The sequence below is a fragment of the Polyergus mexicanus genome, unplaced genomic scaffold (assembly GCF_030449975.1).
Source record: "Polyergus mexicanus isolate NDT 795.1 unplaced genomic scaffold, iyPolMexi1.0 SCAF_4, whole genome shotgun sequence".
NCBI classification, from domain to species: Eukaryota; Metazoa; Arthropoda; class Insecta; order Hymenoptera; family Formicidae; genus Polyergus; species Polyergus mexicanus.
Genome location: NW_027223324.1, coordinates 10,857,885 through 10,872,718, shown reverse-complemented (window position 1 = coordinate 10,872,718; position 14,834 = coordinate 10,857,885). Strand labels below are relative to the sequence as shown.

The window sequence follows — 14,834 nt, the reverse complement described above, 5'->3', positions numbered from 1 at the left end:
GTAATGCGCACATATATATACCTATTTATATCTCCATAAGTTTTCACTACACATTATCATGCAATTGGCTATCAAATACAGAATTTTAAATTTCTTCATTTGACAGCCAATCATGTGATAATGTGTAGTATACTGTGTCATCGGTATATCTTGCTGGAAAATGCCCTGAACGTTCAATAAACGGTGTTGTACTAAAAGTACTCTATAACCCTATAGTGCAATATATGAAAAGGTATCTTTATGCTTATGGATATGGAATTTCGTGTGCGATAAACCTTCAATATACGACTGAGGCTGCGGTCGAGAAGACGCTAAAAATACTGCGAAGCGTTTGATTGACCAATCAGGACACAAAGAGTAAAGATTTGTTTATTCTGATTGGTAAATGCAATTCTTTGAAGCTTCTCTAGCGTTTTCTCGACCGCAGCCTGATTAAGGTTATGTCTTACAAATTTTTAAATTGTGCCAGAGGCATGTTCTCTTTATATAGGAATGGGAATTATTGTAGAATTGTATAGACTTAAAATGTAACGAAATTTAAGGATTCTTTATCAAGTTGTGAATAATTCCGTAGTCTCAAACGATAGAAAAAGAAAATGAAGCTAGTCAAACCGAATTGGGTTACTCATGATGGTTTGTAAAGTATATTTCATTTGCATGATATATTTTGAATAGTTACAATTCTCTCTTTTACTGATCTAATATTAATTATTTCTTTGTCAGGATATCCAATATTTTCCATTGATATACATCCTGATGGAAAAAGATTTGCAACTGGTGGTCAAGGTATCTTGTTTTCTTCCTTTTAGCTATCCTATTTTTTAATAGATATTATATATTTGTTAAATTAAAATAATAATAATAGTCATATATATAATGTTAGAGTAATACTTAAAATTTTGTTCTTATTTTTTACATATTGTTACATTCAAACATTAGGTGGTGATTCTGGAAGAGTTGTTATATGGAATATGGAACCAGTAATTAATGAGAGTGCTGAATTGGATTCTAATGTTCCAAAAATGCTTTGCCAATTAGATAATCATCTAGGTAAAAATTTATTTTGTTTTCTATTATAAATTGATATGTATATACAATATATAAAAATTATGTATATATATATATATATATATATATATATATATATATATATTATTATTTGCATTTATTTTTTCTGCATATAGCCTGTGTAAATTGTGTGAGATGGAGCAATAGTGGATTATTGGCATCAGGTGGTGTAGATAAACTCATTATGATTTGGAGATTATCAGGATCAGGTGGAAGTTCAATTTTTGGTGGAAAGGCCAGTGTGGAAGCTTGGAGATGCATTGCAACTTTACGTTCGCACGAAGCTGATGTGCTAGATCTTGCATGGGCGCCACATAGTCCATGGCTGGCTTCAGCTTCGGTGGATAACAGTGTAATAGTGTGGGATGCTTCAAAATTTCCTGCGGTTGTTGCTGTGTTAAAGGGTCATACAGGTTTTGTTAAAGGAATTACTTGGGATCCTGTGGGAAAATATTTAGCGTCTCAATCTGATGATAAAACATTGAGAGTGTGGCGTACTACGGATTGGACAGAAGCAGCATTGATATCTGAACCTTTTGATGAATGTGGTGGAACAACTCATGTCCTAAGGCTTTCTTGGAGTCCAGATGGTCAGTATTTAGTATCTGCCCATGCAATGAATGGAGGAGGACCTACTGCTCAAATAATAGAAAGAGATGGTTGGACACAGGATAAAGATTTTGTTGGACATAGGAAAGCAGTAACTTGTGTTGTATGTACTAAAAATATTTTACTTTTGTTTCCTTAATCGAGAGACTATACTTCTATTGAAAATAATATTGAGATATTTATGTAAAAATATGGCATACATATTTGCATAATTTCTCTTTCCTTTTTCTTTGTAGAGATTTAATGGTAATATTCTGCAGAAGAAGCAGCCAGGTTCCTCTAAACCACAACAGTATTGCTGTGTTGCAATAGGATCGCGAGATCGTTCTTTATCTGTATGGTTAACATCATTGAAAAGGCCTCTAGTTGTAATACATGAATTGTTTACACATTCTGTGCTGGATGCTAGTTGGTCACCATGTGGTCTTCGCCTTACTGCATGTTCTTGGGATGGAACTGCTGTGTTTATTGAATTTACTCAACAGGAATTGGGGCAACCTCTTGATCCTGCTGAACAAGTAATTATACATGCTACATATGAAGCTTTTCTTATTTTTACACAGTTTACTTAAGAATTAGTTATTTATTTCTTTGTATTTGTAGAGCAGCCTTCATGAACGATTGTATGGTAAACCATTAGTTCAAGGAAGTTGTATGGTGATGGAAGCACCGGAACTTCTCAATTTGAAACCACCGGTATCAAATCAATCTCTTCAAATGCCATCTGCTCCAAGCATTCCACCGACCACTAATAGTTCAACTACTTTGGTTAAGGGACCTATTAATAAACAAATTGAAACAAGAACTTCGGATGGTAAAAGAAGAATTACACCTATGTTTATTCCACCACCAGCAGATACAATGTAAATTAGTTTGTCGCGAGAAATTTTAAATTTGATCTTTAATCTTGCATTGAATCTATTTATCAATTTTTAGAGACACAAATATCAGCAGCAGTTTAGGCATACAGACATTCACAAGCAAAGTACAAACAAAAAGTTTAATTGTGATAGAGAAACGCAACGATGTTGTCGCGCCCAATGTTACCTCGTCATCCGCGAAATCGCCCGCTATTGATGTTCCGGCAGTTTCCCTTACATTGAAACGCAAAGAGCAATCAACACCAAGAATACATCATTCTTCACCGAATAAAAAACCTAAATTTGTATCTGACAAGACTGGAGGTCAAATGTTACTTCCTCCACTGAAGCCATCCAGCTCATTATCTCAACAGGCAGGTCATTATGCCGTGACGGTCACTAATAGTCAGGGCTTAGCTCATTTGCAAGTATTCAGAGGCACGGATTCCGAATCGACATGGGACCTCTACTTAGGATATAGCGCTGTGGCGTTAGCGGCATCACCGGCTGTGATAGCCTTGGGTTTGGAAGATGGAAGTCTTCACACATTTCATCCCGTGAAAGGATCGCGGCCAGCACCGCCATTCGCACCGCCAGCACCATTGGCAAAAGTTCATGCTGTTGGAAACGCGGTATTCTGTTCAATTTTCGATTGTTAATCGATTATTTTTTCTATATTATTATACTTTTGGAAACATATGGAAAACATACACAGAGTGTGTATACATATGCGTGCGTAAATTTGCGGATTCTTATAATTTTTGCTAACTTGGATCCGACATGTAATAATAATTTTTACATTTATTTCCGAATAAACAAAACTTAGCAATTGGCATAAATGTATTTGGCATATCTATAGCATGAAAAATTAGATTATAATGATTTTAAACATTGTAATATTGTGTTTGTTTATATTTATAAAATAATTTATATAATAGGTGATGGTGATATCAAGCTGTGGTGCAGTTCGTGTGTGGGAAATAGGGAATACATGTAGAATGATTGTTTCAACTTCAGCCGCTCATTTGGCTGCACCTGGAACATCTCTACTATCGTGCACTTTGTACAATGGAATGCCTCATGTAGCATTTACAAATGCACGAGCATATATATATCATAAAGATATGGGTATGGCAAGTTTATTTCTCCTTTTTTCTTTTCTCATTCATGCATGACTGTAACAATCATTGAATATTGTATAGGAACATGGCTGTTAATTGGAGATAGCCAAGATCCTGTATGGCGATGGTCGTCATTCAATGTATTGAGCACTTCTGGAAATAGAGCTCCTAGGGGACCTTTATCGTCACTGCAAGAAGGATTACTCAGAACAGCAGGCAATACTTTGCCAAATCCACGGTTACCACATAGCGCACCAAGTGTGGTTTCTTATTTAGAACAACAATTGCTTGCATCTAAAGCTCTTGGAAGTGCACAAGAATATGTTTATTGGCTTATGGCCTTAGTGTCATTTTTATTAACACAAGGTGCGTCATGCAATTTGTGTTACTTTTCGTGCATCTAGCTATTGAATCGTTTTTATAATATTTTTTTAGATTTGGAGAAACGTCTAAGATTAATTTTGGATGATCTTTTGGGCCCAAGTCATACATCAGCTTCTAAAAGCATATGGGAACCTGTAATTTTGGTAATATTGTTTATATATCATTAATCTTTAATTAATAATCAAATAATTAACTTATTTTTCTTTAATTATACTTTATAATTAATTTATTTTTTATGTCAAATGTAGGGAATAAAAAAGCATAAACTTTTGGGTGATGTATTAGCCATAATTGGTAGTCATCTTCGTTGGCAAAGGTTATACCTCGAGTATTCGGAGCAATTAACGACACTGAAGAATCAAAACCAAATTAATTAATTGGAAGTTCATTCATTACAATGCAAATTCGTTATTTCAAAAACAATGTATGTTTTCTTTTAGATAGTACATATTGTATATTTTTAAAGATATTATTAGGATGTGTAAGACTGTACAGTTTTTATAACATTTGCAGTTTGACATACCACATATAAGATATAAATGTATTATAAGGACTAAATAATATTTAGTACAATAGCATTTATCATACATGAAAAAATTACCCGATTTTGTAATTCCATTTTTGCAGTGGATGAAATATTTCAGGAAAGTGGATGCGGGTAATGATAGTATAAGTTAATAAATTCTTATGTATATACACATGCACGCGCGTCTGTGTCGTGTACACAGAATATTCCAAAAGCCGAATATCTTTTTAATAACAAATTTTTTCGCCAATTTATAGATAACTTTTCCTGCATGAAAATGTCGAGGTATCAATAATTTCCGATTATAATCGATTGAAGATAAAAGGCCTTTTACTAACTAAATTTTGTGGGGAGTTGAAAGATTAGCACGATAACATTCTTCATTTAACTTTAGATTGAGTTTATTTTAATAAGGGGAGGGGGAATTTTAATTTAAAATTTAGTTACAAAGATATATGATGTATGGCAAAAATTGAAAGTTTGCAAAAATGATGACTCCTTCACATTTTCATTAAGGAAATAGTTCCCAGATTAGTTAGAAAATCTGTTATTAAAGGGACATTTGGAAGTTTGGGACATCCTACATACACATACATAAAATGTTTAAGGTTTTAAACATCCTAACTTACAATGAAAATTTAAGATCCCAAAATAAGTAAACTAGCGAACTAGTGAGCATTAAAAGCTATTTGATCTTCACAAGATGAATTAATTAAATGCGCTTGTTCTGTGCGTTGTCGATATTATTTTTATCGTTATATAATATATATATACTTACAAATAGATCACACAGTCATCATAACTTCTCTCTTAACTTGATTTATGGAATATTAATGCAACAGCAAAACGATTGCAATTGATGTTTCTTTTCAAGCTGTTCTCCCTTTTAGAAGAGATTGCATTCTGAATATTAGCACCATTAACTATCATAATATTATGTTGAATCGAGGGAGAAAAAGAGAGAGTGATTCCAAATCGAACATTCCGCTCTCCAAAATCGATTCAATGCAACGTTTCGATATAAACGCAACGTATAAAAAATAAAGTTAGGCAAGTTATTTCTTATGTCCTCTATCATGAATGTTATATATAATAGAAACGCATTAATCCAGGTTTAACGCGTACGTGTGCCTTTATTACATGTTTCAGACATGTATCATTAAAGTTCTTTCTTATCATGTTTCGTTGTATACATATATATTTTTCGCGTTTAGAAATAAAAATAAACTCTGTACAATAGAAATTGGCGAACGCGAAGCATAATATGTTATGTAGAATCATATTCTAATTTCAACTTAATCGTGGAACGTCGTTTGATTATGACATAAGTTATATATATATATATATATATATATATATATTCGAACGCTTCGAGGGCAAATCAGCTGATACTTTTACAACGAATATTTTCTTGAGGATTCATTGTGATACCGAAATACTCGACCGCGCATATTTCGCGCGGAGAGAGCATATATGATTGCGAGATATCGGAAAGCTATATATACAATATATATATATATATATATATATATATATATATATATATATATATATTGTATATACAATATACAATAAATTAAGAATACGTTCTCGTCATACGGTTTATACATATTCTCAATTACCGCTTGGTCCGTTACATAATTTACGTAGAAATACGTCATATGTAAAATTACTATATTTATAGTATTATATATATAAAGATTTTTCTATATGTGTGTATATTATAATTTTGCGATTGCGCGATGGAAATATACCAATGAGACAAACTTAGAACAGTACGAATTTTATCTTTTATATCCTCTTGCAGAGGAAAAGTAAAGAAATTTGATCGTTATGCTTCATATTGGTTTGCTGCTAATATTTGCGGAGGATCAATTTCGAGTCATACACACAGTGAAATGACAGCGAAATAAGTACATCGCGTTCATTTGTTACACCGGTGGCGGTCCATTCGGATAAAAGGCAATCGGCGTAAAGCTCCTGGCGAGATTATTGGAGAGAGTACAACTGTAATCATCTTCTGCAGACGGTACCAATGATGCGATGCCAAGCAATAATAACATTAGAGCTTGTATCGGTAGAGAAACTCGTAGGACTCTTCCTAGGAAGCGATATCCACGCGCCAATACTGTTCGGTTGTTTTCGTCACCACTAAAACAAGTGTCAATAATGAAAAATTAAACGAAGTTTTCCGCTGGAATAGAGGTATTTTATAACGATCATTTTATTATAATAGGATTTTATTTATCAGAATAATCCGGGGAGAAAGATATGCTGCTGTGTAATATAATTTATACAGTGCCCTGATGGAAATATTCTGTTGGAATTATAGTATTTTCATTAGAGTCAAAAATTTTTGTATAAAGAAGAGTTATTTTAATGTTAATTTTATACTGTATTTCTTAAACTTCCTTTTCCTACAAATGTAATGACACCGAAGTGAGAGATCAAAAAATTGAAAGTAAAAATTAAAAATAAAAATTATACATATTATAAAATAGAGAGAGAATACAATTAAAATAATTAAAAGGAACACGAAAATGTAAAAAAAAACTTGATATTATTATGAAAAAATTTTCACGTATATTGTATAATATTTCATTTTAATTATTTAATACATTTATCTGGATATCAGTAATTCTTCTTTGTTACAATAATTAAAAACATTGTTTTTGTTTTTCATAATAACATCAAGCTTTTTTATATTAAATTTGTTTACTTTTAATTATTTTAATTAACATCAAGATGGTATTAAGGAATTGATGAACCGTAGGATTCTCTTATCCCTGCTGTGACACACACGCGCGCGTGCATGTGAAGAGATATAAATCCGGATAATTTTCATATATACTTTGAATATACGTACATTCATGCGTGCATACGCACGATAAATAAAGTTTTACCACAATGCTAGTCTACAAATATTATGCAATAAAAGACAAAAAAAGAAAATAACATACTTTGTGCTGGTAGTGTGAGGCTGATCAGTTCCAGAGGCAGCTTCGTCGAGTAGCTACAGTTTAACAAAACAGAAAACACAAACAATAAGATACTGTGCAAGTGATTACTACGGATAATTTAGGCGTAGAAGCGTCATCCCTTTTAATAAATAGAAAATCAAAATTTACATGTTCTTTAATCATTGGACGAAGCTTCTCGCCTTGAAAAGTTAATTCGTGTGATTTTATTAACAATACATTGTGCAATAATTTATAATAAATACCTGTATAGAAATATAAATAAAAAAGCAAATATATCATTTTTTTTCGAGTGATATGAAGGTGATTATTGTAGAAACTATAAGATGCAATATCCGACTTTTTGTATACATCAATATTTAAAACTTGTATTATTTTTTAGGAAAGAGAAGAAAAGTAAGTTGAGGACAAAACTTTTAATATACTGAAATGTCAAGATTATGATTTATGTTTAAACTAGTTCAACACGAATCGTAGTGATTAAAGCTCGCTTTCTTAGGGGGAAAAAAAAGCGCCTTCATCAAAAGACACAGTAGCGTGTCTCATGCCAAGTATGTTTATCAACAACAACGAACTCTCCTCACTAGAAAGACGTTATAGCGTATCAATATAACAATTTTACTTGACGCAAAATCTTTTTTTAATCTTTAATTACCTTCGTTCATCGATTTTATCATGCGAAATCTGCTTCAGATATATATAAGCTCGATAGTAATATTTATAGATTAATGAAATTATACGACGGTCATTGTTTTAATTAGACATAGATTTATCAATATAGATAATTTAACTTACGTCATGTGAAAGAGATGCAAGAGATGTTGATGTAGCGGCGAGACCAACATCTCGCGGGTCCAGCCCAAGAGCAGCTCCCAATTTAAGAGTATAGATACCGGTTAATCTTCTTAACGATTGCAATCTTAATCGTAGTTCCTGCAAACGTGTTCTAGTTTCTGCTTGTTCATCTAAAAGATGATTAGTCGCTTCTTGTAACGATATCACTCGCGGCTCGCAACGCTCAAGATCATTCCGCAATTCCCTAAAATAAAGATAAAATAAGAATTTTGTATGATATGAAAATTTATACCTTTTAATATATCGTATTCATAAGTATTAATTGATACGTCTATAATTTTTACCTAAATTTATTATATTTTACTTCTATAACGTTGGTAGATTCAGTCAGATCAATCGGTTCGCTGTCTCGAATACTGACTTCGGTGCGCTCAAGCCAAGCTAACAACTCGTCTATAATACGGTAAAATTGATGATTTGTCATGAGAGCATGTTGCAACTGTTCTTGCCATTGCACGGCAGCTGTACAAATTTTTTCCCATCTGTTGTTCGCTACAGACAATCGGTCGCGAAGCTCTTTCGCACGTTCCATATCCTCGGTATGATCGGCCAAGTGAGCGCCGACTATGTTCAAACTTGTTACAATACTCTTGTGGCTATCAAGATCAAGTAAAAATTCGCGATGATCTTGAATCACGTCTTCCAGTTGTTCTATGTCGCTGGGTGGCGAATGCTGTTCACTTTGCGTACCTTCAGCATACTCTAACCATTTGTCCAAACGCCAGAAATCATTATCCAGCTGAGCCCAATTACGGCGAGAGCATAGTGGACAGGTCAATCTGCCATTATCGCTGTAAGAATTATAATTGCGATTATGGTCTTTAATGTAGTAAAAATATATTTTTTTTTAGATTATGATTTAAACAAATTAAATAAATATTTTATAAATGTTATTTATTATATAGTTAGCATATGCTTTATAAATATAACTTTTGTATGTTAAAATTGTAAATAACAAAATTTTTACCATTTGTTTAATATTTGCGAAGTAAATATTATATTTATAAAAGTGCGTTAGATTTATTATACATAAGCTTTATTACATTTATTGTACAGTAATTATTTTATATATGTAATAAACATTTTTATTATGTATAATAAAGGATCTTTATAGAATTTTTTAAAGATCTTTTAAAAACGCATCTCGTAATAAATCTCTTATAATAGCTCTTACTTTGACAATACATTTAGAATTTTTATATGATTAGTTACTCACTGATCACATGGAAAAGCGTAAGCATCAGTGATAGGCGATCTGTATGGAATAATGGATAGGTATTATTTTAATAAGTTTAACTATTAAGCATTATCATCTGCATTAAAAAATTATATCAAGCAATATTAATGCGTTTATACCGGCGAAAAAAATTAAAAAATTGAAGCAATAGTGGAAGTGTTTACAAAACTGTTACAAATAGTACAATAATCGATCTTATTTATTAGATGTTAGTGGCATGGAAATTAAAAAAGATAGTGCATTGCGTTTGAGAATGGATGATATATTTATATATTTATAATTATCCGAAAAAATGTATTTATGTAATTATATAAGATGATATATATATGACTATATATAATCTTATGTCCATTTTTCTCGGGGTATATCATATTTTATTTAATTATATTATATTTATATAATTTTATATATAAAATATTGTTGAAAATAAATATCAAGTACATATGTATAAGAAATAATAGTGTGTATAAGTGTGTATGTGTGCATGTGCGTGTGTGTGTGTGTGTGTATATAGGGAGTATTGAAAATTGTAATACAAACAAAATGGAAATGATTTTTCATGCAAATATAAGTCGAAATTAAAATAGAATAAAATTTTTTCATACAAGATTTCGTTCTCAAGAAGATCGACTTTGAAGATCCGTCGAGCACATGAGCACTTGAATAATAACGAGAATCAGCACTCGAGGATCACGTTATACATAACTATTTCTGTTTGTTTTTGTAAACAATTGTAAACAATCAGTTCACGCTTCTTTAATTCATCAAGCAATATTTTCAACGATTCGTAATTTAATAAAATAAATGCATTATTGAAACTTGTTTAAATATTGAAATGAAAAAAAAAAAAACTTTACCTGAGCTCTCTGATTTGCTGTTCACGTGCTCTTGCTAATGCAATGAGTGTGTCGTATCGAGCTACTAATGTTGTTACTTCGCTACTTTTAGCAACTCCTAAACTCAGTTTGCCATCTTCCATGAGCAGAGTATGAAAGTGGCGTACCAGTTCTATTGAAGATTGGCAACTTCCAATCAGTTTAGCCTGCAATAGGCACGTAAGCTTATAATAATTTTCACAATAGGAAAATATCAAAAACATACTTAACATTATTATTTCGTTCTAATTCATTTTTTGGCTAGTTCTCATTATTCAAACACGCGATCACTCTAATTTCTAATGTTTTTTAATTTTATGACTTCCTCAATCTTCCATTTCTTAAATAAATCTTTACGATAGAAAAAACAAATTGATATATTTTATTAAAATCATATTAAACCATACGTATATAGACGCTCGTTCGAATTTGATTGTAATAGATATATATATACGTATATATGAACAAAACATAATAGAATTAACTGATAAAAATCTTACGATAGTTTTAGCAGCTGCGTTGAGTCCAGGACCGGAAACAGGATCAGGCGTCACCGCCGCTTCCAGAGTGTTCAGGGCATTATTGCATTCATTTAAGGCAGCTTCTAGTTCCATCAGATAAGCATCGCACGAGGTCATTTTGATAAGTCTTGGTAGAGTATCTACCTGAACTGCGGTGTCCTGCTCGAATTTTAAGGTCTCTACTTGCACCGCTTCGTCAACTTCTGATCTCTCCTGAATATCAAAGTCCATTTTCAGCACGGTTACCCGCTCTTTGATATCCCTCCACAATAATTGATATTCGTCTACCAGTTCCTGAATCGCGGCCACGTCATCAGAATTGCTCTCCTGCATGACCCGCAACGCTAGCTCATCTGCCTTTCGCAGCGTGACATTTTGAGTGTCGAGCTCTTCCTCGATCTCCCTCAATTGTTGACGCCTTCGTCGCAGGGATGATTTCTGTTCGGGGGTAGCGAGATGCTGCATCTGCGTTAAGCGAACGTCTACTTGCGTTAAGCCTACGACCGCGATGCCATGCATGTATACGAATTCGCGATAAGTCTTTTGTTCCTGTTGGAGGCTCGGGATAATGGCGTTGATTTTCATTCCAACAGCCAACCACCTGTCGATGATCTTCCGCGTCTCGCTCGTGAGTGTTCTGAAATTATAGGGATCCAGTCCGGATTTGGCTAATCGTTCAAACGTTTGTTCGAGGATTTTCAAGGCTTTTTGATGCGCCTCGATATCTCTAGCGATCGACTTAGCTTTCTCCATTAACTTCTCTGATTCTTCCTTGGAAATTTCGGTAAGATTTTTCTCCAGTTCTGACAGAGAATTTTCCGTCTTAGATAGCCACGGTTCATACTCGTGTTTAGTTTTATCTAGTTCTTGCAGCAGTTTCCAAATCATTATGATTTTTTTCTTGTGCTCAGTGGACTTAACGCACACGGCTTTCCATCGTCTCTCCAGATAATTCATACCGTTCTTTATCGCGTCTGTATTAAAAGAGGCTTTCCATGTATCGCAATCGTTCAGCAGAATCTCGCATAGATTCAACACTTGGCTGATATTACCGCTCTCGGCTTCGATCGTGGCCTTGAGGTATTCGTGATCTTCGAGCTTCTTATCGATGCTTTTCTGCATGGGTTTCTCAATTATGAGAGTCTCTGATAACTGACCCTCGATGCCTGTCAACCAAGTTCGTAAATCAACTATCTTCTTTAGCAACGTATTCATAGTTTGAATTAGATCGATTAGCTTGTTAGCTCTCGCTTTGCCATCGACCATCAGGTGATTCCATTTTTCATTGACTTCGACCAAGGATTGCTGGAGCTTTGCTTTCTCCGTCTCTTCAGCAATATCTATCAGCTCCTGCCCAGTATTTTGCAACCATTCAAGTTCACGCTGCTTCAAGCTCATCTCCGCTTGCAGCTCATTTGCGAGTCGCTTCACCGTCTCCTCAGGCTCGTCCAACGCTATTGTGTTGTAATCCTGTATTCGGAGCGTGGTGTCCTCCATCCATGACAAAAACTTGTTTAGTCTATTTTCCCATCGACCATGAAGATTGCAACGTTCTGCAAGTCTGTACGCTAGCACGGCTAATTGATACTCAAGGTCGCCGTATTGTTGCGACAGAAGTGCATCGTGCTGGTTTAACGTCTTCATGTCGCTCGGGCTTAGGCATTCTCTCAACTGTTCCGTGATGACACCAAGAGATTCGAGATTGCGTTGTGCATCAGCCAGACGAATTCTTAAATGCTGAAGTGAGTCTAATTTCTCCTTCGTTTTGAATAGACTCGTTGGTTTCGCGTGAAAGGCCGCACTCAGCGTCTGACTGATTTCTTGGAAGATCGTAGTGATTATGCTGGACTGGTCGATGTGTTCTTCATACAGCTTCTGCACTCTCTGAACAAAATCTCTCCAGGTCTCGAGGCCGGCGCGCAGATTGGCAATCCGTTGCGCATTCGCGGCGTGTTCCATGCGTATCGAGACGGCGAGCGCCTCCTCGCAATTAGTCAGGAGGTACTCCTGCTGCTTTTGAAGAGATTCTATCTGAGTCTCGCCGGTTGGTACCTTATCTAACAACGCCTGAATTCTTTGTAGGATCTTGTCGAGCCGTCTCAGATGAATAAACTGAAGGTGCAAACGTTGCCGTTCTCTCTCGACTTCTTTTAACCAAGACAGTAACTTACTTTGATCTAGCCTGTACTTGTCCCAGGCCGATATTCTGTCGCGCACCACCGCGTGTCGTTCTAGTATTCTCGCCAGTGTCTCGTTGTGCATATTTGTTAAAGCGTTGAATTGCTCGGCGACCGATCTGTCACGCTCTTCCTCTTGCTGTACCGTTAACATGACATTCTGCTGCTCAGGTAGAAGTTTCCGATGAATCTCGCAGAGATTCCGATGTTCCGACAGACCGTTGTAATCACTTGGCACGCCGGTCGACAGGAAGTCCTGCACATGTGTCAGATATTCCTCCCAGAGTTTCAGCGCGGCGATTACGTCTTGCGAGCGAATCAATCGCGTCGACAAACGATGATACTGTTGGAAGGTTTCTTGAAACACACGCTGCCATAATTGGATCACTTCGACAACTGACGGTTCTTGTACAGACATATCTAACGCGCGATCCTTGATGAATTGAAGCTGCGGTTCAGTTCGAGTTAAAGCGAGAAGATGGTTTCGCAGCACTGTCAGCTGCTCGTTAGATTCGCCTTGACTCACCGTCATTAGATTCTGAAAATTGACGGATAAACTCTTCTGTTTACGATTAACTGGGGACGGGTTCTTAAAAAAGAGATAAAAAAATAAATAAAAAAAAAAGATGTGAATAAATATGATGTACACATTGAATCTACGAATCTTCGGCAATAAATTTTGGTAACATAACGCAATTTATGCTATTCGTTAAGCATAATTTTAAAAATTTCAAAGAAATTATGATTTAATAATCCGACACATTCTTTTCGTATATAATCGCTTTTATATACCGCTCAACGTTGACAATGAACTGAATATGAATTTGCGTTGAAAAATGTAACTCGACGCGACATCAGTTCTCAAGTTCGAAAGTTTCGGCCAACGCTATGTACATGGGCGTTACAGCCATTCAGCTGTTGCAGATTTCGTGACTGATGTAATTGCCACCACGAGTTAAGCCCTTCGGCCTTGACATAACAAATTGTTTCGGAACTACTGCGATTAAAATATAAACGCGCGTGCGAAGCGATGATCGAGGTTGTGCCAAGCACCAAGAACTGACGGACGCGTTAATACATCAGACTAAAGCGGGCTAACGCCGCGGGTCTAACTATCACTTTCTAAGTACCGGGAAATGTGTACATCGATCCTTGAAAAATATTTTAATTGTGAGATATTCGAGGAAGGTCTTGTTCTCCAAGGTTTTGAATTCGTTTACTCGTACATGTATAATAGAATATACTGGTATAATTAACTAACGCGCTGGATGTATCCCTTGTGAAATTATATCATCATATACGTATGGAATCAAAAATTAAAATCTTTTTTGTTCCATATAATTTAGCAAAATTGCTATTCTCTCTTTTTCTTTTTTTTATATTTCAAATTTTTCTCTTCTATATAATTCTATATAACTCTATATAATTCTATATAATTTTTCTATTCTAATTTTTCTCTTCTTACTATTAAAAGTAGAAAAATTATAATTTTCTTAAATTTTTATACATATATTATTATAACACTTATAATGATTAAATGTCTCATGTTATAACAAATGGGAGAGATTTGATTGACATATGATTAAACAGAAGCAAGAGCAGCATGATCAAAGGAGGCACATA

The 14,834-nt window shown here is 34.5% G+C and overlaps 2 protein-coding genes across 11 annotated transcripts in view; one reads left to right on the top strand and one right to left on the bottom strand.

Moving 5' to 3' along the window:
* Nucleotides 1-64: 64 nt before the first annotated feature.
* Hira (histone cell cycle regulator-like protein) lies at nucleotides 65-5,467 on the top strand. Of its 3 annotated transcripts, none has more exons than XM_070294571.1 (12): nucleotides 65-232; nucleotides 575-633; nucleotides 724-786; nucleotides 940-1,050; nucleotides 1,185-1,780; nucleotides 1,914-2,195; nucleotides 2,281-2,540; nucleotides 2,614-3,169; nucleotides 3,476-3,665; nucleotides 3,740-4,024; nucleotides 4,094-4,185; nucleotides 4,291-5,467. In XM_070294571.1, exons 2-12 carry the CDS (start codon nucleotides 597-599, stop codon nucleotides 4,417-4,419), a joined length of 2,601 nt encoding a protein of 866 aa, XP_070150672.1. In that variant the 5' UTR covers nucleotides 65-232; nucleotides 575-596; the 3' UTR covers nucleotides 4,420-5,467. The 3 variants fall into 3 exon arrangements, with proteins under 3 accessions (XP_070150672.1, XP_070150671.1, XP_070150670.1); XM_070294570.1 differs by having other exon boundaries at nucleotides 543-633; XM_070294569.1 differs by lacking the exon at nucleotides 65-232 and having other exon boundaries at nucleotides 241-633.
* Nucleotides 5,468-5,675: 208 nt separating this feature from the next.
* Nucleotides 5,676-14,834, bottom strand: part of Msp300 (Muscle-specific protein 300 kDa) — an 88,455-nt gene continuing 79,296 nt past the window's right edge. For 6 of the 8 annotated variants that reach the window (XM_070294564.1, XM_070294557.1, XM_070294558.1 and 3 more), the window contains 7 exons: nucleotides 11,014-13,749; nucleotides 10,496-10,680; nucleotides 9,618-9,656; nucleotides 8,686-9,192; nucleotides 8,342-8,585; nucleotides 7,529-7,581; nucleotides 5,676-6,719 (listed from right to left, as the gene is read on the bottom strand). In XM_070294564.1, the coding sequence (XP_070150665.1) occupies nucleotides 6,500-6,719; nucleotides 7,529-7,581; nucleotides 8,342-8,585; nucleotides 8,686-9,192; nucleotides 9,618-9,656; nucleotides 10,496-10,680; nucleotides 11,014-13,749 (3,984 nt within the window). In that variant the 3' untranslated portion in view covers nucleotides 5,676-6,499. Of the gene's footprint in view, nucleotides 6,720-7,528; nucleotides 7,582-8,341; nucleotides 8,586-8,685; nucleotides 9,193-9,617; nucleotides 9,657-10,247; nucleotides 10,350-10,495; nucleotides 10,681-11,013; nucleotides 13,750-14,834 lie in introns of those variants that run through there. The other 2 variants (XM_070294560.1, XM_070294563.1) reach the window with 2 other exon arrangements.

What these genes read in the sequence shown, in the direction of transcription:
- Hira (XM_070294571.1), top strand. Translation starts at nt 597, where the DNA reads ATGAAGCTAGTCAAACCGAATTGGGTTACTCATGATG. An exon ending in GAATTGGGTTACTCATGATG is followed by an intron (nt 634 to 723) that starts GTTTGTAAAGTA and finishes TTTCTTTGTCAG; the next exon opens with GATATCCAATATTTTCCATT. An exon ending in TATATATCATAAAGATATGG is followed by an intron (nt 3,666 to 3,739) that starts GTATGGCAAGTT and finishes AATATTGTATAG; the next exon opens with GAACATGGCTGTTAATTGGA.